Raw genomic sequence first — 22,135 nt, forward strand, 5'->3', positions numbered from 1 at the left:
TGGATGAAATAATAAGTAATATCTAAGGAACAGTCTATTCTCAAATTTCTTTGTGTTTAATTTTATTTCATAAAATAGTTTTGCGAGAGAAACAAAACTTTAGTGATTAGGCTGATGCCTAAGGCCAAGGTAAAAGTAATTCACTAGCAGTTAGTAAGTCTTTGTTTTACCTAACAAAATTTTAAGAGCTTCTCTCAACTCTCATAGTGTGGGATTTCAAAGAACAAACCATTTATGAACATCTTGATATTTGGGTTGGTTAAAAAATACTAACTTGTTTGTTTACATAATAAGTTTGAGTAAGTATTATAAAGTTTAGTCTGACTTGAGTTTGAAAACAGGTTAAATGTTTTTTTTTTTCATAAAAGAGGGCGACACCTCTTTTCTTTATCAGAAAACCCCTAATTTATGACGGAGGAATACCGTGGTTACAGTAAAGTAAGCTGCAAACAGATAAAAATCAAACGTAACGAAAACGAAACGAAGATAAAATGACATATTAGACTCTTAAATTAGGAAGACTAATTTTGTCAAGTCATATTATGTCTCTAAATGAGGTAAAGAAGCAAACTTCAGATAACTCATAGTGGTGCATTCCTCTCCTTGACATGCCAAGAAGTCTGCAGTCTTATTTCCTTCTTTGAATTGGTGAGCAATGGTAAAATTAATCATGAAAAGAGCCTCGAGCAGCTCTTCCCAAAAATCCTACAAATATCAAAGCATGCATCTCCGAGAACGAACCCAATCGATCACTATTAGAGTCACATTCAATCTCCACATTCATATAACCCATCTCTTTGCATGTCCGCACTCCCTCTATCAGGACCTTAATAGGTTAAAATTTAATAAACATGTTTGAGTATAATAAAGTGTTCACTTTGAAGGTTTTGTAAAAAATATCTACAATTTGATTTTTTGATGAACAAAAAATATCTATACGGAGTCCTATGGTGATAATTGATATTGATATGCTTCCTTCTACTATAAAAAAAAAATTGGATTCTTTGTCAAAGCAATAGCAAACCTATTTTTATAAAAGAAAAACAAGAAAAAGACTTTGTTGGAATTCACTCTTAACCATAAGGTCCACAGGCAAACGACTCTTTGCTCTCCCCTACTCCACATCCACATTTGCTCATCTCTCTCTCTCTCTCTCTTCTTGAAGTTAAGCAGTACAGTCGAATGGCAATTGGAAAAAAAAAAAAAAAGAAAAAAAACACCAAAAGTCAAAGAAGAAAAATCTAAAAGACCCAATATGCATTTAGGGAGAGAAATTATGGACTAAAAAAAGAAAATATTGTAGAATGACTGCAACTACTTCCACCATGAGCAGAGCAGGGTAAATGAAAACGCCCATTCTTCTTTTCTCCTCCCCCTCAAGGAGATGGAGGAAATTAAGCTGCAGGGCATTTGGGGCATTGAAAAAACTGCCCAAATTGCTTAGCTTAATTATTATTCCACTTTCTTCGATCAAGGTCACACTCAGATGAGACTTAATTGAGACTAACACTTGCATGTGTGGGTGTGTAAGAGAGAGAGAGAGAGAGAGAGAGAGAGAGAGAGAGAGAGAGAGAGGTAATCATTAATTATCTAATGTCATGAATCATCCACGAGGCTTAACTAGCTTGATATATATATATGAAGAGGGCAGAGGTGGTTTCTTACCCAACACCAACCAACAACTAGCTGCCCCCACAGAGCTAGCAGACACGTTGAGTAATCATCAGAGTTGCGTGGCCATCACTCCCACACACACACACGTATATACCAGTACTCTCTCGTTCACATAACTTCATAAAAGTTGTTTTAAGCCTACAAACTTTTTTGCACTTCGCCTTTTTTCACATGACTTCAAGTTGCTCGACATCTACTTCTCTTCAAAAATACCATTCAAAAATACAGATTTTACATTCATTTGAAATTTTTCTTAGGAATTTTATGTAGCGGGAGAAATAATCATACACATAGTGTCAAGCTGAGAAATAGGTGTGAACACCTCAAAATAACCTACCTTTTGTTTGTAGCCTTTCATTACCAAACACACTTTGAAGCGACCGACATTCCTATTGGACTTGTACTTAGTCCTAAACACCAATTCAACACTAATAAGCTTCTTCTCATGAAGAAGAGTGGTGAGCTCCCAAATATTATTATTTTTAGTTGCTTGAATTTCTTCATCTATAGTTTCACTCAATTGATTATCACTGGCAGCTTCTTCACAAGATAATGGGATTACAATGTACAGATAAGGGAAAATTCACAAGACTTTTATTAGTTAAATCACTATCATTATTAATAACATAATCCTACAATTTAGTCAGCAAGTGGCATTCACGCTGCGATCTTCTAAATGACTCTTCGGAAATAGGTAAAATTGTAGAAGATGATGGATCGCCAGTTGGGAATTCTCCTAACTTATTAAAATTTCCACAAAAGTGTTTTGAAGGCTTTGGTGACAATTTAGACTCTTTAATAGATGAACCCCAAGTGGTTTGCTTATCAAATGACATCTCGACTAGCTATCACCATTGAATAACTTATATTCTTTTGTTTTATGACTGTAGGCCATAAAAACATATTTTTACCTTATCATTCAACTTCTTTCGAATTGTATCAGGTACATGCGCATAAGGAATGCATTCAAACACCCTAAGATGTCCAATATTTGGCTTCCAATTGATCTAGTTTCTTGCAGTGCCCTCTCATAATTGCTTCTAGTAGGACACTTATTTAAAACATAAATAACACAAGCAACGACTTCCGAACAAGCAAATTTTTTGCCTATGGAGTGTATCTAGCTGTCAATTGGCTTTTGATACTATTTTTCATTAAAAATTCATTGCAAACAATATACTTCGTACCTCTATTAGTTCTCAAAATTTTAATTGAGTTCTCACATTATTTCTCCACATAAAATTTAAATCTTTTAAATGCAACACATGCTTTTGATTTATTTTTCAAAAAATAAACATATACCTTTCCATTATAATATAAATAAAATTAAGAAAATACCTACTACCACTGGTGGAAGGAATCTTCACAGAACACAAATATGAATGAATCCACTCTAATGACTTCTTTGCTCTCCAAGAATTATATTTATGAAAAGAATCTCTATTTCTCTGTCCTAAAACATAACCCACAAAATTTTCTTGAACAATCAATAGATGGTAAAGCCAAATTAATTTTTTCCGAACAAAAAATTTAAGGCTATCAAAATTCAAGTGTTCAAAGTGCATATACCACAACCAACTAATATAAAAGAATAATTGAACTGAAGCAAGGTAAATTTTCATAAATAATATTAAGTGGAAAGTATAAACAAATAATTTCGAGTCATATTTACCTTTGCTATTAGTCTGCCTTGACTATCACTTATTGTACAAATTTTATTGTAGATGCAAATACCATAGCCCCATTTGAACAGTAGTCCCATACACAACAAATTATGATCATGTCTAGGAACATAAAATCTAAGATAAATTTTCAGGTTTAATCCTTCAAGCTACCAAAAATTGATATTGTTGCATTATTTTCAAATTTTACTTCTAATTTGAATGACTTATCTAACTCGAAAAACATATATATATATATATATATATATATATATTTTACCACACATGTGATTGCTACATTTTGTGTCAAGAATCCATTGGTTCTAACGTTCTTTTGTTGCTTCATAGCACTTCAATAATAATATTTTCAAATTTTATTCATTATTTTTTACAAACTTTGCATGATATTTCCTACGATTATTTTCATTGTACTAGCACTTTGATTTGTAGTGCCCATATTTATTATAATTATGACACTAAGCTTGAGATTTATCTTGCCTTTATGAAGTATTACTATTGCGTTCTCTTCTAAACCTTGATCTGTAATTTTTCCTTCATTCTTGAATAGTTAATTTCTTTGGAATGATTTTAGTTGCTCCTTATACCTTATTATTCTTACCTTTCATATTTAATTGACTTTGTAAGGAGTTGTTTATGGGCCTATAATTATGTTAATGATTCTTCCAGTTTCATTGTAGTCAAATATTTAGATTTCTTAATTGTAGCCACAAGATACTCATCAGATTGTAAGAGTTTGAAGAGTTTTTATCATAATTTAAACATTCTTTACCTTCTTGCCATTAGCTTTCATCTGATTGACAAGTGATAACAACTAATGTCCACAAAAAAATAATCAACAATTGATTATGTTTTCTTCATCTGTAAAAGTTTGTACTATCATCGTCGTAGGGTTTGTGATCACACATATTTAGTTCTTTCAACACCTTGATATGACTTTAGTAATGCATCTCGTGCCTATCATTGTTTTGTGTGAACAACCTTATCAAAAATTGATGGATCAATTGTTTGAAAATATAGTGTTGTGCCTTAATATTTTTCTTTTTGGCTACTGTTGGAATTGGTGTATTCCCAAGAGAAGGATGAATTGGAAATTTAAAAAACTTTTGCCTAGGTTAAATCAGATAACAGTAGTATTTTACAACTTAGAGTCTTTCTATGCAATCCCAATCACATTGATAATTAACTGAGCAAATATTTAAATAATTAAACCAATCTCAGTATTTCTCAAGCATTCACATAAATTAAAATATAAACAAATAAATATGAAAAATTAAATAGTGCAGGGAAAGAGAATGACACATGATATGTTATCAGGGTTCAGCCAACTGTGTCTACGTCCTCGCCTTAAGCTGTAGCTAAAGGATTCCACTAGTTGCTCACTTCACAGGTGGAGCGACATCGTTTACAACACCTTATCGGGATGGTGCACTTAATTTTCTTAACCAGGTTTGAACCAGTCCGATGCTCTCCTAACTGAGTCTGAGCAATTCGGGACTATTCATAGGGCTAGTTTCCCTCTTCTGACCACCCATTGGGAATACTATAGATAATCAATAAAATATTTTCGTACAACAAAGAATGCTTCTATACTAAGCATATATGTATTAGCAATAAGCACAATATGATCAATGCACTCAAGTATGATAATGAATTAATGCTCAAGTGAGATTTGGTCAATCAATATATCTACTCACAACAAGATATATATCTATATGAGTATGTGTGAGTGAGAAAAGTCTTTGATTCTAGAAGATGTTCATAATATGATCAATCAAAGAATCTAAATGACCTAAAGCAAATACCTCAATAATATTTTTCAAGAGTAAAGCACAAAAGAGGTTGTGGATTAAGCTTGCAAAAGATTTATCAAGGATAAATGTAAACTTTCGATTCTTGCAATTAGTGTGCAAGAAACTCACAACCCAATAATGATAATCAACCAAAAGCAATATTGGAAAAATCACAAACAAACTCTCAATAAGTATTTTTCAAATGAGCATAGAGATTTGAGAGTATAAGTTTTAAAGATTGGTGTATGGAAATGCACACCACAATAAAGATCAAAACTTCCCTTCAACTTGCAATTAATTTGCAAGTGAGAAGTATAAGCAAAGTGTAACTCTCTATTTCAAAGTGAGTTTAGTAAAGAATGTAAGAGAGTATGAGAAATTTGGCTTAAAAATATGTGATATGGGCAAGTGGGAGTATAAAAATTTGAGAGGATTTTTCCTTAATTAATTTGCTAATCCCATTCTTAATCAAGGCAAATGAAGGGCTATACATAGTTTCTCCTAAAAAAAAAACCCGTTGGGACTCAATGGAAATTTTTAGAAAAGTTTAATTAGGATTTTAAGCCTAATTACCGCGGTTATTTTAAGTGAACCCGAGAGGTTCGTTCGCCCGATCTTAGGGTCAGTCGCCCAAATAGACACAAAGCTGATTCTGGGTTTGAGTGACTGTGGAGAGAACCGGTTGGCTGGCCTAAGGTGATTTTCCTCTCCTTCGTGAGTTTGGATGCCCGATCCATGGTTCGGTCTGCCGGTGCTCAATATTCGGTTGCCTGAGGTGTTTTTGAACTTAAAAATCAGGCTCCTAGGGCTAGTAAAAAGTGATAGCTCTAAGGTTCGGTTGACCGTGGACTTTTAGTTCAAATATGGGTCGGTCGCTTGAGTCAAGTCAAAGAATTGACTTTTTACTAGTTTGGTCGATTGGGGCATTTATAGCACCCTCTGGTCGGTAGCCTGAAGCTCTTTCAAAGTTAGATTTAGGTCCAAATTATGATTGAAAATTTTCCTATTCATATAGGTATAATTTTTTGAGATATAGGGAATTTGTCATGAGGTGCTTGGGGACCTAAGGTCAATCTAAGGCCTAGGCTTTTAAATTAAGCCCAAAAAATCTGGCGTCATTTTGGCCCTTGAACTTTTTCAACCTTATGTGAAGAAGCTGTGTCATTTTATCTTAGGGGTATTGGTTCCTATGTATTAATCTATGGTCATTGAGCATTCATCCCTATCATGCATGCAAAACATTATTACAGACCATTAATTATTACAGACCCAAATATTAAATGCATTACAATACAATACAAAAATGTCTTCATTCTTTTTGCCTCCTATTAAACCATCATGAAGTATGATCTTTGTGGTCCTTATGACTTTCTTGTGTCCTTACCATTCGTGCGTGCAAATAATTAACTTTGTTCATAAGCTCAGTGTACAGGTAAGATACTTGAGTTTTGTTAGCATCAAAATAGGGATCAGACTCAAAAAGTCAACAACTGCAATCTATATCATTTTTTGTTCCAATGTTAGATTTGCTTCATCTTGCAACTCCTTAAAACCTTGATCTATCCCATCCTAGATATGCTAAACTTCAAAGAATACTTGCATATGAATTATGCAATACTCAAAATTTGTTTTTCCACCGAATCTTGAAACTATAGACTGAATTGATACCATCTTGATTAACAAACTCCAATAACAAAATGTTAGATTCACGAAATCAATTCATGAGGACACATATCTTATTAAAATAACAAGAACAATTGCTTCGCACTAACCATCAAGAAACATGGAAGCACATACATAGGACTCCTTAAATACCTAGGGTTTCCTACACTTACCAACTAAATATGAAAATTCATATAATAAATGGAAATACTCCTAAGATTTTCTACACAAGACTAAATATAGGAACTCATATATAATAAATAATAGGAAAATTGATTTATTTCCAATAGGCCCTTTATTCGATTTAGTGTTCCGGTCTTCTTGAAAGAATCTCCCCTATTTCTTGAAGGGTGTTTGGGGAAAAAAGGGGGGGGGGGGGCGTGGTGTAGGGGAAGGGGTTTAGAGGGTGTTTGGAAAATGAAAAATTTTAAAATTTTAAAAAATCATGCAAACCTCTATTCATGCTTGGCAAGAATACATTAATCTTTCTTAAGGATTTAAACCTGACTTGAAATTTGATTTTTTAAGATACTTGTACTCCTTAAATAGGAGTGGCAAAACGAGATAACAAGCTGAATTCAGGTGGATCATAAACGGATAGAGATTAAATGAGTTCAAATTTGGGTTGACTCGTTTATTAACGGGTAACTAATATGCAAACCAAAATCTACCCATTTAATAAACGGATAACTCATTTAAAAATAATTTTTTTTATTTTAATTTTTTAAAAACATTTCAATGGTTTACGACTTTTTGGGTGCCAATTGCCGTCGCCAAAGGCCGAGCAGGGTTTGGGGAAATGGGGAATGAGGGTTTCTACTTGGCTGCACCTCAACGCTTGCAGGCTCCGGTTAAGACTTCACCGGAGAAGGGGTTTAGTGGGTGTTTGGAAAATGAAAAATTTTAAAATTTTTAAAAAGCATGCAAACCTCTATTCATGCTTGGCAAGAATACACTAATCTTTCTTAAGGATTTAACCTCACTTGAAATTTGATTTTTTAAGATACTTGTACTCCTAAGGTAAAACAGTTACCAAGTTGAGTTCGTGCGGGTCATAAACAGGTAGAGATTAAATGGGTTCAGATTTGGGTTGACCCGTTAATGGGTAACTAATATGCAAACCCAAATCTGCCTATTTAATAAATGGATAATCCGTTTAAAAATATAATTTTTTTATTTTAATTATTTTTAAACATTTCATTGGTTTAGGGCTTTTTGGGTGCCAATTGCCGTCGCCGAAGGCCGAACAGGGTTTGGGGAAATGGGGGAATGAGGGTTTCTACGCGGCTGCGCCTCAACGCTAGCAGGCTCCGATTAAGTTCACTTCACCTTCACTGGTAGTCTGGACTCAGGATTTTGTAGAGTTTTCTCATTTCTGGGTAGTGGCAGTGGGCGCCGAGTGCTGAGTGCGAGACTGTGTCTGGCTATCTGCGAATGGAGCAATGGAGTGGAGTGGGTAATGGGTATTGGGTAGGTCAGGTTAATGGGTATTGCGAGTGACGAGTTTGCGTACTGGGTTACTTGGTAGCAGGGACCATTCATTTCACTTCACCTTCTAATCTTCACTGGTAGCCTGGACACTGGATCTGGTAGGGTTTTCTCATTTCTGGGTAGTAGCCGTGGGTGCTGAGTGCTAAGCGTGAGACTCCGTGTAGCCGTCTTCAAGTGGAGCAGTGGAGTGATGAATCTGCGTATGGGTTACTGGGCAGCGGTGTGGGTGACGAGTTTTTTCCCGTTTTATTATTAAATTAAAATAAAATATTAAATAATACTCTATTTGGGAAGAAATATTCCAAACTAATTCAGTAATTCTCATGTAATCTCGCAGTACCAAGTTGAGAGATTTAAAGGTGCAGTGTTTCCGGTGGTGATGCGTGGCAAGGTGGCCAAACAAATCTCGCAGCTTGGTCTTGCCAGATTTGTTTTCCCATTGAACTACCATTTCTTATCCAATTATATCTCGCAGGTTCTTCCTGCGAGATTTACCAGGCATATATATATATATATATATATATATATATATATATATATATAAAATTAAAAATGCATTATACCCAATTAAAAAAATAAAATATTTTAATTCGAAATTAATAACTCGAAATGTGATTTAATTTATAATTATAAAAAAATTATAAAATATTTTTCCAAGGAAGGCTTTTGAATATACTTCTCAATTTTTTCGACAAATGAATTAGCAATTATTTGAAAAAAAATTCAAAAAAATAAGTATTTTTAAAAATAAATATATTAAAAATACTTATAATAAATAAAATTATTTTTAGATAAATATTTTTCTAGATAAGTATTTTTTTGTAAAAAGTTCTTTTCGTTGGAGCCTAAATTATTTAAATCTCAAGAATGAGTTAATTTTTTAAAATATTCCTACTTACTTTATAAAATTTAAATTTTTAGAATTATTTATTCATAATTATAAACTATTATCATAAAATTGAAGTATTAATCAAAAGAACTTGATATTTACAAATATTTTAAAAAAAAATTTAGAAGAAATTGATAGATATTGACGAATCTAATTTTACTTACTTAAAAATTGGCCCCTAGTTAAATAAAAAAAAAATTATTTTGACTTATCAGAGTGGGTAAAATCCTTAAAAATCATACTTCACTCGATCTAATATATATATACATATATATAGTCCACACTCCTATTATTTTGAGAATAATTTTTTATCTATTATTTGTCATAAACTCATAAGAAGTTCACATTATTATTTGTTTTATATTATCAACATAAATTAAAACTGAAATTATAATTAGTCTACAAACCAATCAAGTAGTAGTAATTAAGTGATCTAAATACATTTAGAAAAATAATAGGTTGGTACCGACTCTATGAAACCAAAGTTATTATTATCACCTCCAGCAATTTTAGACACTTTGTATATCTTTCGTATATAATTTATATAATTTACACCTATGACTAATTTGATTAGGTCGAATTGATGGATTACTATAACTAACACCAGCGTCTCCGGTTATAATGTTCCCCACTATATACAACAATACCGTCACCGAAACACTGCTTGAGTTTCCTGTCATTTAAATTCGCGCCCGGGAAAGAAAAAAAGACTAACGCAAAATAAAATTGTATGTATAAGTGATATGTGTTAATTGTCTAGGCATTGCCTTTATAATTTATAATGTCAATTAAAATGTTAACATAATCATTTACTAGTTTTTAAAATATAAAATTTTAAAGATTAAAAATAAAAATAAAAATATTAATTAGAAAGTATTAATTAAAAATGTTAACATACTATAATTATATACTATTTTGTTGTACATTAATCATATGTTGAAATATAGTAATGTGTAAAAATTTTAATTAAAAATTATTAATTAATAATGTTAATATAATTTAATAATTATATATTACAATATATTAATTACATGTTGAAATATAATAATGCATTCACTTGATAATAACATATTTTTAATACTTATAATAAAAGTAACTATTCTAAAAGATATTAAGTATTTATTCTTAAGTGATCTGAGTATTAGATCACTTGAAATAGATGATTTTTAGGTGCACAAATATGTCCTAAATTGCCAAATTGGAACTGCACTAATAAATACGATAATGTATTCACTTGATAACAACATATTTTTAATACTTATGATAAAATTGGCTACCCTAATTACATGTTCATATACTTGTTCACATGAACAATATCATAAAAAAATGGATTGCCTATCATTTTTTAGTGAAGCCCAACTTCTTTTGGTCCAAGTAACAAAAAAGTTTGTCCCTCTATCTCATTCTTGGAAGTTATTAATTCAAGTAGGTCAAAATCTACCCAAATAAAAAATTGAGTCTTTCAAACTCCTGATCTTATCATGAATTTTCTAAAAGATTTTTCTAATTTAAGCTGGATCATCTTGAATTCTTGAAGAGAATTATTAATTAAAATAGTATTATTTTGAAAAAACTCATTTTTAGTGGGTTAGAGAATGAATAAATCAGATTGCAGAACTCAAAATGAAGACAAAATAAATTATGTTCCCAAAATGTGCTTACTAGGCATCGCATTAAAATCTAAAGGAACAAGTTTTTGTTGGCTTCTATGTAATTTAATTTTTTATTTTATTTTATTTTTATCTGTTTCTCTAACTTAGTTGAACTTATTTTCTGTGTCTAACATTGACTCATTACCAAAATGTGACTTATTGCAAGTTATGAGAATAAAATATGTTCTAACCAATATTTTGACTTAAAACTCAAAATTTATTAGAACATTGACTAAATAGTCACAAAAAAATAAATTCAATTCATACAACATTTACGTCGTTTTTAATTTGTGAAATGAAATTACTTAGTAACAAAATGAAATAAATATTTAAATAAAAATAATCTCCAAATCAAGTGATAAAAAAATAAAATGTATGTGAGCAGTTATGATATTTAAATTTTGCTAATAAAATTTTGTGAACACGACAATTATATTACAGGCACAGAATATGAAAAAAAAAAAAAAAGGAAAAACGGAAATAAATGAAAACTAACCTTCGGATTTTCCGGATGTAGCTATGAACCCAAATGAAACAAATCGAATTCAATGAAACAAATTGAGCTCAGTAAAACCAATCAAACTCAATGAAATAAATTTTGCATTACAGTAAATAAAACATACGTACCCCATTTTCTCCTTTAAATAACTTTCCTCGCCTAGCCGTTCGAACAGTCACCTGCAATCCACTCCCGAACGGTCACCTGCTTGCCGAACAGTAACCTGCTTTGCTCCTGCCGTCTTCTTTGCATGTCGTCCTCCTCTCTGTGCTTGCAAACAGTCATCTGCAAGGTTTGCGAGTGAAATGAATGGGGAAAGACCAGATTAAGCAAGCAAATCTCGCAGGATGGACCTGCGAGATTTTCCACGTGTCATAGGCCGTGCCATTTCCTAGGAAAATCTCACAGGACCATCTCGCGAGATTTCTGCCACGCGTCACTAGCATACTGGGTGTCTTTTTAAATCTCGCAGGGCGAAACTGCGAGATTTTCTTGACCAGGGCTTTCATTTTCCTGACGCATGTTAAATCTCATAGCACCAAACTGCGAGATTACGTGAGCATCAGATTGGAAAATTTTTTCCCAAATAGAGTATTATTTAATATTTTATTTTAATTTAATAATAAAACGGGAAAAAACTCGCAGTGTGAGGCCGTGAGGGTTGGGTTAAATTTTATTATATATATATATATATATATATATATATATATATATATATATATAAAGATAAAAGTACTCGATCTAAACTCATCTAACCTGTTTATTAAACAGGTCAGCTTCAGGTTGACTTGTTTATAAATGAGTCATCTTATATTAAATCCAAACTCGATTTAAATGGGCGTATTGTTGGGAATAAAGAACAAATTCCCGAAACCTGTGAGAAACAAAATAGAGAAAAATAATGCCAAATAAAAATCAATCTCACGCACAAGACAATATTTATGTGGTTCGGCAATTTTGCCTACTTCCATAGAGTTGCAGGGATTTCAATATTATCAGGAAAAAAACACAAAGAGTGCGGCGATACAATAAACCTTCGCTCTATGGACTAAGTCTTAGGATAGAAATCTCTAATTAAATAGAGATCGGGTCGTCATCCAAATTAAAACACAACTAGACTCCACAAAAGCCCAATACGTATCACATGTCACTCGTTAGGTTTTGACCCGTTTTATCACCCCTATCCCGAGGCTTGAATTTTTTTTTAATAGTCCAAATTGAGAGAAGTCCCCGTCCTTTCGCGAGACTTCAGAAAGATTTGTGAGATTTTTAAAGCTCCAGGATAATGCTTGGGAACATGAATTTTGAAGTTCGAATTGAATTTGTTTAGATTTGAAAGAAATATAATTTTAACATTTATTAAATTTCTTCCAAATTTACACAAATTAAAATATTAATTAAATAATTTCAAAGCTAAACTACTACTCTTGAGCACAGTTAGATAGCCTGCACGCCATCACGCCTTTTGATATATATGATGATGTATATATGATATGATGCAAGCGCTCGTCTGCAGCTCAGCCTACCTACCATCTCCATTGTCATTACTGCAAAAAAATAAGAGTACCACAAAAATAATAAAAGAACATATTGAAAACTAAAAAAATCCTCAGGTATTTAAATGTGAAAGGGTAATGTTTGATGTTTAGAACCATGCGTGAATCCATCGCATCATAATTAGCTTGGGTCAAACTTATAATATGATTGTTCCCCACTTTTATACATAGATTTCCGATTTTGAATAAATTTAGATAAATTTTAATATAATTTTATATTATATTTTATCCAAATTTAAGATCTATTCAACATAGGGTTAATGAATTTACTTTTTTATTTGTGTCAGTATTATGTACGTGTCTATGTACCGTACATACATTTATTTCTTTTTGTCATTCGATAAATTTTGTCATTTTTAAAGTTTAGGTATTGTATCAACAATCACAATGGCATAATAGAATATTACAGGCTATTATATTTTTAATAAATAAAATAAATTTTAGAAATTTAATACAAAATTTAAGTCTTAGCTCGGAATTTGAAATTATACTTTATAGCCGGAAAAAAAGTTTTAATTGTTAGGTAATTATAAGTTATGAAATATCAAATATTTCTTCACCATTCATTCAATATTTACAGCGTGTATTGAAAAAATTACACACCAAAACAAGAGAATCTGTTAGATATAAATGATTGAAGAGGAAATATACTAATATTTTACCACATGCCCCTGATGCTCTATTCATTGATCACCTGAAGAAAGAATATCAATATGTAATTCGTGAAAGATTTAATTTATTTAATTAGTTATAGTTTTAAGGTTTTTAAATTTAAGTCACAATATTGTGGAAAATTTTTCCACCAATATTTTAAAAAATAAAGAAATGTCCTTCCAGAAAAACCTTTTTTTTTTTTTTTATCCGATCCGTGATGAATTAGGCGGATCATTGGGTAAAAATATTACAATTTATACCCGACTAATTTAATGTGTGAATTTATAATAGTTCAAATAGAATAATTCGTCATAGATAGCCAATAATTCGCCATTCCCATCTCTAATATAATGCTTTTACATGAACAATTTATTTTGTAAGATAATAACTTAAATTATTTTTAAAATTATAATTTAATAATTATCGAACATTTAATAACTAATCACAAAATTATAATTTTTATTTCTCAAAACATGAATTTAGAGAGTTTTATTTTAATCACGAGAAAATTGAATATTCAAACTTGAGCTTGAATACGGACATGAAACAAACCCAAAGATGTATTCAATAATGCAAGAGTTAAGAATGTTTAATTAGACCCTGACCAATAAAACTTATGTTAATTAAATTGATGTTTAATAAATATGGACAAATGGAACTATCAATGAATTTAAACACAGTAATTAATTGATAAACGATTAGATAAAATTCGTCAACCAACTCATTTAGAGGAGGATTAAAAAAATTTAAACCATATTCAATTCATTTAATATGTGATTCAATTATAAGTCAATTTAAGCATATCAAATTCGATATTTTTATCAATTTTACTAGGTTTGCCTAAAAGCCCTTTTCAATATTACAAATTATATAAAATTAATAATATAAAAAATCAACAATACAAAAACTAGGGCAATTTTATCCCAATATAAACAGAATGAAAATAAGCACTCCCATTTTATAATTCTTTGTATATTCCATATGTATTAAATTTTTTTCGATGCTCATTGTACTTATGATTACATCTTTTGTAAACCAGATAGATATAATTCTAATCCAAAATATTGGTTCATAAGAAGCCATATTCCAACATGATCAAAGTGAAAACAATGCCATTCCAAAATCCAGAGAAAATGTCTTCTTATGATTAATACAATTGCACTAAAAATTAAGAAAGAGGATCAAGTATCGGGTTGACACGGGACAGCTAGTGAAAACCTTTTATCTTGATCCGTATATTATTTTCTTTCGATAGGAGAAAGCGGCAATGCGGAGTCGATGAGAACACATCCCTAACTAAACTGCAAAGCACAACATAATGAACGAGCATTTTGAATTGAGATAATTCCTTTTATGGTGGAAATTCACACATAGAGTTCACATATTGAAAGAGTTCAATGGAGCAAGAAGTCTCCATTAAATGAACACGAATTTGAGGGTTTGGAATCGGCCTAAACTGCAAGTTTTGCCCCCCTGTATCTTCTAATTGAGTGACTCAAAAATTAGAATTGCAGCTCTATTTTATCATTTCTGCTGTATATAATCTCAACTCTCAAGTAACCAGCATACACAAACTCAAGATACAACTTAAAACACCCCCAAGTGACTGACCAACAATGCCATTCTAAAATCAAAGAACAGGCCATATTCCAAAAGAGGGGGAAAAAATATCCTTGTAATTTACAATCACTAATTTCTATGATTCAGGGAAAGGAACGCAACATACCATGCAATAGCAGCCCAGGGCATTGCTTTGAATCGCATTGATAAACAATGAAGCACTGCCAGCACCCAGCATTCTTTTCCCGAAAAAAATTGATCTTGTACTCGAATGTTACCCTATGTTGCAGTTGCTGACATAAATACCCAAGCCCCAATTTCAGCGGGAGAAGCCTCAACAACAATACTCTACTGAAGGCTTAATCTGGCACAACAAAGGTAATACACATTCCAAGCAGGGCGTATAATATATATTCCACCAATCACTAAGAAAGCCTCCAACATTCCAAATAAATCAAGTTTAAGATCAGCTAGCTCAATTTGCCCAAGTTGGTAGTCCCATTCAACTGGCCATTCTCCTCATGGGTGGAGACATTCAGCATGGATGGTGAGACCAGATTAAATCCATTGGTCTTAGCAGATCCAAGAGGACTCTCTCTTGGCAACGTGATCCTTGTTGGCTCAGAAAACTTGACATCTGGCTCTTCAGAACCTTCCTGCTGTTGTAGTACTTCCATGCACCTTAAAGATGGCACATCACCTTTACAGTACCTGCGCCACATTTTCCGGTATGTTGACTCTAAACCGAGAGCGAAGTTTGGTCCATCACAGACAGGGGACTTTGACATGAGATCTCGGAGGCTCATCCTCAAATTTGATAGACGGGCAATATCAGATGCCAAATCCAGTGCCAATTGGACATATTGGTGCTCATTTTTAGCAATGAGATGTCTCAACCCTGTCAATAATAAAAAAACTTCATGTCTTAAGAATGTGCCATAAAAGTCAGCAATAGTTGCACAAAAATGTGAAGTAACACCCACACACAATTGTTAGGAATGTCGACATTTAAAATAAATAAACTGCAGGTTGCCAAGAACTATATGAATTTGACACCAGTTTCCAAAAAAAAAGTCCAATGCATTATGGCTTATGTGATCAGAAAATAAACTATAGGAAAAACATTCTCTTATATTGGGAATCAATAAGCACAACATATCCATTAGTTGCCATGTAAAACGTCCCCTCCCACCCACCTCTAAAAAGAAAAAAAAAAAGGAAAAAAAGAAAAGAAAAGAAAAGAAAAAACACACATGTTGATTACCACTTTACCTAAAAGCTTAAGCTGTTAGGTTGTGGGTCAACAAAGTGTATCAATACCCTCCCCCCCCAAACAAAAAAAATACCACACACACAAACATATGTGCAGCCCGATAGCACATGGAGAGAAACAAATGATAAATAACACCCATTGCTTTGCAGGGAATGCAATGATTTTTAAACACATTAAAAACGGGCAACAAGACTAGAACTCAGGACCTCCTGGTGGGCACATAAACCGCAGGTCCCAGGATTGGAACCCGTCTCTGATACCATGTTAGATTACCAATTACCTGAAAGCTTAAGCAGTTAGGTTGTGATCAACAATGTGCAGCAAGCTTACACACACTAAAAGAAAAGCATGAAAATTTTCCCTAAGATAAGATCTTCATGTCAGTTTTTATTTTTGTTATTTATTTATTTATTTATTTTTGTTTTAGTTATTTTTAAGAAATTTTTTGGACATTGGGTGGTTCAAAACCGGACAGTTTGCATGCTATGCAACCATGTAATGAAAAAAAGGAAGAGATGAGTGAACATGAAAAGAAGGAAAGGTGGGTGCACCCAAAAAAAAAACAAAAAATCATACGGTTGATATATAGAATGCATGAATGTAAATGGAATGCCATGGAACTTCAGAAGTTCATGTTCGCAAGGAAACAATGAATTATAAAAAAAAACTTAATTAGACATGGAGATGAGCCAAAATAATTATGAATTGAATTGAGCCAAAACTTAATTAGGCATATATACCAACATGTAAGGAAAACAACAATGTACTGCTGAAGAAAAAGGGGGAATGCTCAACCAAACTGGTATAGACATATGGCCAGAACTCTTTCAAATACGAACACAACTAAATTTAAACAAGATAATTGAAGCATAAAATGGAAGTACAGACTGTAATTGTACAAAACATTGTTTTAAAAAAGAGGTGGTGATCTGTGCACAGAATGGTTGCAGTTCTTTCAGATGCTACATAAAGTACAATTATACCATCCGTGAATCCATTTATGGTAATGGTAATGGCATTAGCAAACCTGTTAAAAACATACAGATTCACAGTTGACTTCAAAATCCTACATACAAATGTATTAGGTGATTTTAACCAAAATTATAAATCAAGTTATACACAACATATGCCCACATAGTTGAATGTTACATTGTTTCTTTGTTGCTAAACAATAAAAAGCCTCATAGCTGTTACTATTCACTCTATTAAGCATAAATCTAATCTAAACTAAGAAATCAAAAATAGTGAAACATAAATTATAAAACATATTTTTATTTCATAATATTGCATGGCATAATCATATAAAAGCATATGCATTCAATCAGAGGATAAGAGGTATAGCAAAGACCAGGAGCCAAGGGTGCAATCATTACAAGTACACCAATTTTGAAAATTAAATACACAAACAAGCTAAGTTCTAAATTAATGATGTACTCAAAGACTGTCCCATGCAAAAATTCAGACCACCTTCATGCCCCAAAATTTTGTTAGTTCAGTTGGTCTTGTTCTATTCTCAAATTAATGAATAAATGCCACTGAAAAATGCACATAGATAGTGGCAGCCTAACAAAAAGTTGAAAAGCTTGGAGTAACAGTGCTTGATTCTATGGCAAGGTTAGGTCTTTGCTATCTTGACAATACAATTAGAAGGGGAGGCGCCGGAACGTTATTTTAGGTGCCTGCGTTGGCTTCTTGGTTCTTGATCTTGCATGCTACAGAACTTAAGATGGCAGTTTTCTTATTCTTACAAAATACATATACATATCACAATAGTATAAACTGCAAAACAAGAAAAATCTGGCAAACAGAAGGATATAGGCCAAAAAAGAAAAATGTAATCATTGAGCAATCAAGAAAAAGATTCTATGCCAGGAAAACCTTATCCAGATTGTAGAAATGACAGTCACTCACCGACTTTGCTGAGAAGACTCACGCCAACATTATGAGCATGTACTGAACCAGCCATAGTAATGCATGGAACTCCCATATACAAAGATTCACATGTTGTCGTGGTTCCAGCATATGGAAAAGTATCCAAACTACACAGAGAAGAAATTTTTTTTTTTTTAAAAAAAGAAAGTAAAATCCACAAAAAAGAGCACATTCTCCTAACAAATGCATACTGTATTCTACACAATCCAATTAAATATCATTCCCCCACAATTATAACTGATAAAAAAATAACCATCAAACTGATTCATTTTATTCCATAAGCTGCATGCCATACACATGTCAAAGATCTCAGAAAGACTACCTGTTGCAATCAAACAAGTGTTGTTCCACTTCTCTTGAATGTAGAATTGACTTTTTTCATCACCTTTCAAATCAGCAATGATAATGCTCATACGCGGGAGCTTTGTGCACCAGGCTGCCCTTTTTTTTTTTAAAGGGCACCATGGGGGTGCCACCAACGTACAAACAATGATAAAAAAATAACTCATAGTAAAAGGTATAAAGAAAAATCAAGAATTGTAAGTGTCTATCATGAACAAGCCCCTAGGCCATCTAGTTACACAGCAGTAATCTGCTGGCTTTGATAATATGCAAGGGCATTGCTGATCCTTCAAAAGAACTTCTATTTCTTTCCAAGCCCACCCTTCTCCCTCCACTATTCTGGCAGCAATGCCTTACCAAAAAAATGGTAAGGAGATTAATATAGAACTGACCTTTATCACTGTCAAATGGCAGAACCTTAAAATGACATATCCCGCTCTGGTTTGCTTCTCAAGAGATGAGGAGTTCTAATATCTACTCTAAGTTGGAGGATTAACCTAGAAGATTTAACAAGAAGTGACAGAACACCACAGGATCCAAAGACAGAGACATGTCTAGGACAAATAAGCAATAAACAAAGTACGAAATGTGGTGTAGGGAAAGATTATAATATTGTTCAACTTTTATCAAATCTATCACAATATTTTCCAACAAACAACAAATTTCCCAAAATTAAATCTGCAAATATGAAAAAATTATTTTTTTTTGGAAGCACTTCCTTGAGCATAATTGGACAAAGCTAAAATCATTTAATGTTAGGATGTTCGTGGTGTTAATATGATGACAGCAAAAAATATTAATCCCAAAATCGTCCGAACACAAAAGTATAGAAGTAGTGTGTCCAGGTACATGCGCACACTGATAAAGAGAGATTAACAATGCAAATCACTTAATTGACACATAACACTTCCCTAACCATTTTTCATTGAACTTCAAAAGTGGCAGAAAGGGAATTTAGCACTAGCATTGTAACATAGTAGCTTAAAGGTTTACCTAATGTCCATAAGAGCATATGCTTGCATATGGTCGTGGTTAAGAAGAATTAGAGGAAGAAGGTCAACCCGTAGAGGTTCCAACCCCAGCTGCTCCAATGTTGAAAGAAATCTGCGCCTTACGCTATCACAGCAGAAGGGCTTACACTTTACAACAAGTCTGGAGTTTGGAACTGCACATAGTATTCTTGCCCAAACTTGCAACACTTTAGGAGTTATCTGAAAAATGATGAATGGTGTAGGTATTAGACTAAGTAATATAATTATGCAAGACTACAATGACAGCAGATTTTTTTATTTTTTATTTTCACCCTAGTCAATACCTTCGCTAGATTATTAAAGCTGCCAAAAGTTATAAAGCCATTGGAAAGAGCAGGAGTTGGGGAAATGGGCCCAGCTTCGGGGGAAGGTGTATAACAAAGGAAGCATTCTGGTAGCCGAACTAACTCCTCAACATGCCTGCCATTCAAAGAGAGCATGATGCAGAGATCAACTAAAACATAATTTGAAACAAGACCTAATTTAGCACAAAGCTTATGGTTAAGAATTCTTAAAAGCAATAGCGAAGAAGAACCTACTTCTGTGTAGTACCAGGAGGATCAGCCAGTGAATCAGTGAGTCTATAATCAATGGATGGCAAGCCAGTTGTATTTGGGTAACCAATCCAAGTCACCTATACAAAATTGTAGAGTTGAACATTAAAAATAAAGACCTGGAATATTAAATATTGCTTGCCATTTTAAAATGTGTACAGGTTTGTCATAACAATGCATCCACAGAAATCCAAGGATGCTCAAATTCCTTCTTATAAGTTCAAATTGTGCCTCTAAAGTAAATACAAGCATTGAATTACATAATAAATGTTAATTAACAATGAAACAAAGGCAATGGTAAAAATATAAAAAAACCAGTTTAGGGAGGGGAGGGGAGGGGAGGGGAGGGGAGGGGGGGGGGGGGCGCAGGGGGCAGCAGCAGGAATAGGAACACATGGTGTTTACAAATTAGGTGGATATGATAAAACTGAAGATCAAAATGTATTAATTATAAATTTTAACTGCTTAACTAAAATTTATTTGGTTGCAATGGAATGCATGCATTTTAACTAAAAGGCTCGACTTTATCTTTGCTTTGGATAGGATGCAGTACATGGCTTCTCTAGGGCTTCTGCAGCAAAATCATCGTTTAAATGGCAGCGCAGCCATTATATAATGGTTTTTCAGGTTCTTGATACCGTTACACCCCACTAAATTGGAGGGGAGAAAAATTACAGCTGTAGCGCCCATTACAGACTGCTACCATTACATAATGCTACAGCCATTACATGACCAATAGACAAGACGTTATGCCAAAAAAAAATATTTCCCAAAAAATTTTGAACTTTTTCTCCCTTCATAAATCATTCTCAATAAGCTATGGTCCAAGGGGAAGGGTGTGGGAGGGAAACATAGTGAGGATGATAATGGTATCAATTTTTAATTTTTAAAAAAATATTCACAAGAAATGCATTTATTAAAAATTTATTAATTTGACATTTTTTCTCTATATATTTCAAGTTCAATCTTATTTTCTTTCCTAGTTTTTTCTTGCTCAAGCTGTTAGTACTTTATTTATTAAATAATAAATTTTATGATTGTATATCATTTTAAAGCTTAGACTATAGTTATACAATGTAACTTGGTCAAAATTTATTAGATTTTCACTACTTTAACAAATAGACAAATAGAACTTCTTTAATTTAGTGTATTATTTGTATGCATTATGTGCCTAATAGATTAGTGGAGTGTATAATGAATTTTTTTTTGTTAATTAATATAAGAAAAATATTGTTAATAAAAAAATAAAAAATATACATATAATTTTTCTTTCAATAGTGGTAGAAAATAAATGTAAAATTTGTCGCCCTTACTAAACAGTGTTAGGAAGTTGAAAAGCAGCAACAGCAACAACAATAACAAGAAGAAGAAGCAGCAGCCTTAAGACCACTACGTGGGGTCGGCTACATGAATTTTTTTCCGCCAATTCACTCAATCAAGAGCATTTTCCTTTATTAGATTAAGGACCGTTAAATCCTTCATCACTACCTCATTCTAAGTTATTTTAGGCCTACCCCTACCCCTTTTCATGCCATAAACAATAACTCACTCACTCATCCTCATAAGTGTTCTACTAGGCTTGGGTTTCAAATGCCCAAAGCATCTAAGCCGACCCTCCCTTATCTTGTTTTCAACTAGTGCTACGCCTACATTATTACGCATATGCTCATTTCTAACTTTATGTTAATGTTAAACCACTCATCCACCTTAACATTTGCATTTCAACAACTTTATTTTTTGTACATGTTTCTTAGTTGCTAAACATTCTGAACCATAAAGCATAGCTAGCCTTATGGCCACCTTATAAAACTTTCTAATTAATTTTAAAGGTATTCTACAATCACACAACATACTTGACACACTCCTCCATTTTACCCAACCCATTTTAATGCTA

At 32.7% G+C, this 22,135-nt stretch overlaps 1 protein-coding gene across 1 annotated transcript in view; it reads right to left on the reverse strand.

Annotated features, from left to right (window-relative positions):
- Positions 1 to 14,878: 14,878 nt before the first annotated feature.
- Positions 14,879 to 22,135, reverse strand: part of LOC131159050 (probable UDP-N-acetylglucosamine--peptide N-acetylglucosaminyltransferase SPINDLY) — a 67,745-nt gene continuing 60,488 nt past the window's right edge. The window contains exons 14-18 of the mRNA XM_058113856.1: positions 20,227 to 20,321; positions 19,972 to 20,107; positions 19,650 to 19,867; positions 18,294 to 18,421; positions 14,879 to 16,007 (exon numbers count right to left, since the gene is read on the reverse strand). Of these exons, the coding sequence (XP_057969839.1) occupies positions 15,580 to 16,007; positions 18,294 to 18,421; positions 19,650 to 19,867; positions 19,972 to 20,107; positions 20,227 to 20,321 (1,005 nt within the window). The 3' untranslated portion in view covers positions 14,879 to 15,579. The remainder of the gene's footprint in view (positions 16,008 to 18,293; positions 18,422 to 19,649; positions 19,868 to 19,971; positions 20,108 to 20,226; positions 20,322 to 22,135) is intronic.

This window comes from Malania oleifera, chromosome 1 (genome assembly GCF_029873635.1).
Source record: "Malania oleifera isolate guangnan ecotype guangnan chromosome 1, ASM2987363v1, whole genome shotgun sequence".
NCBI lineage: Eukaryota > Viridiplantae > Streptophyta > Magnoliopsida > Santalales > Ximeniaceae > Malania > Malania oleifera.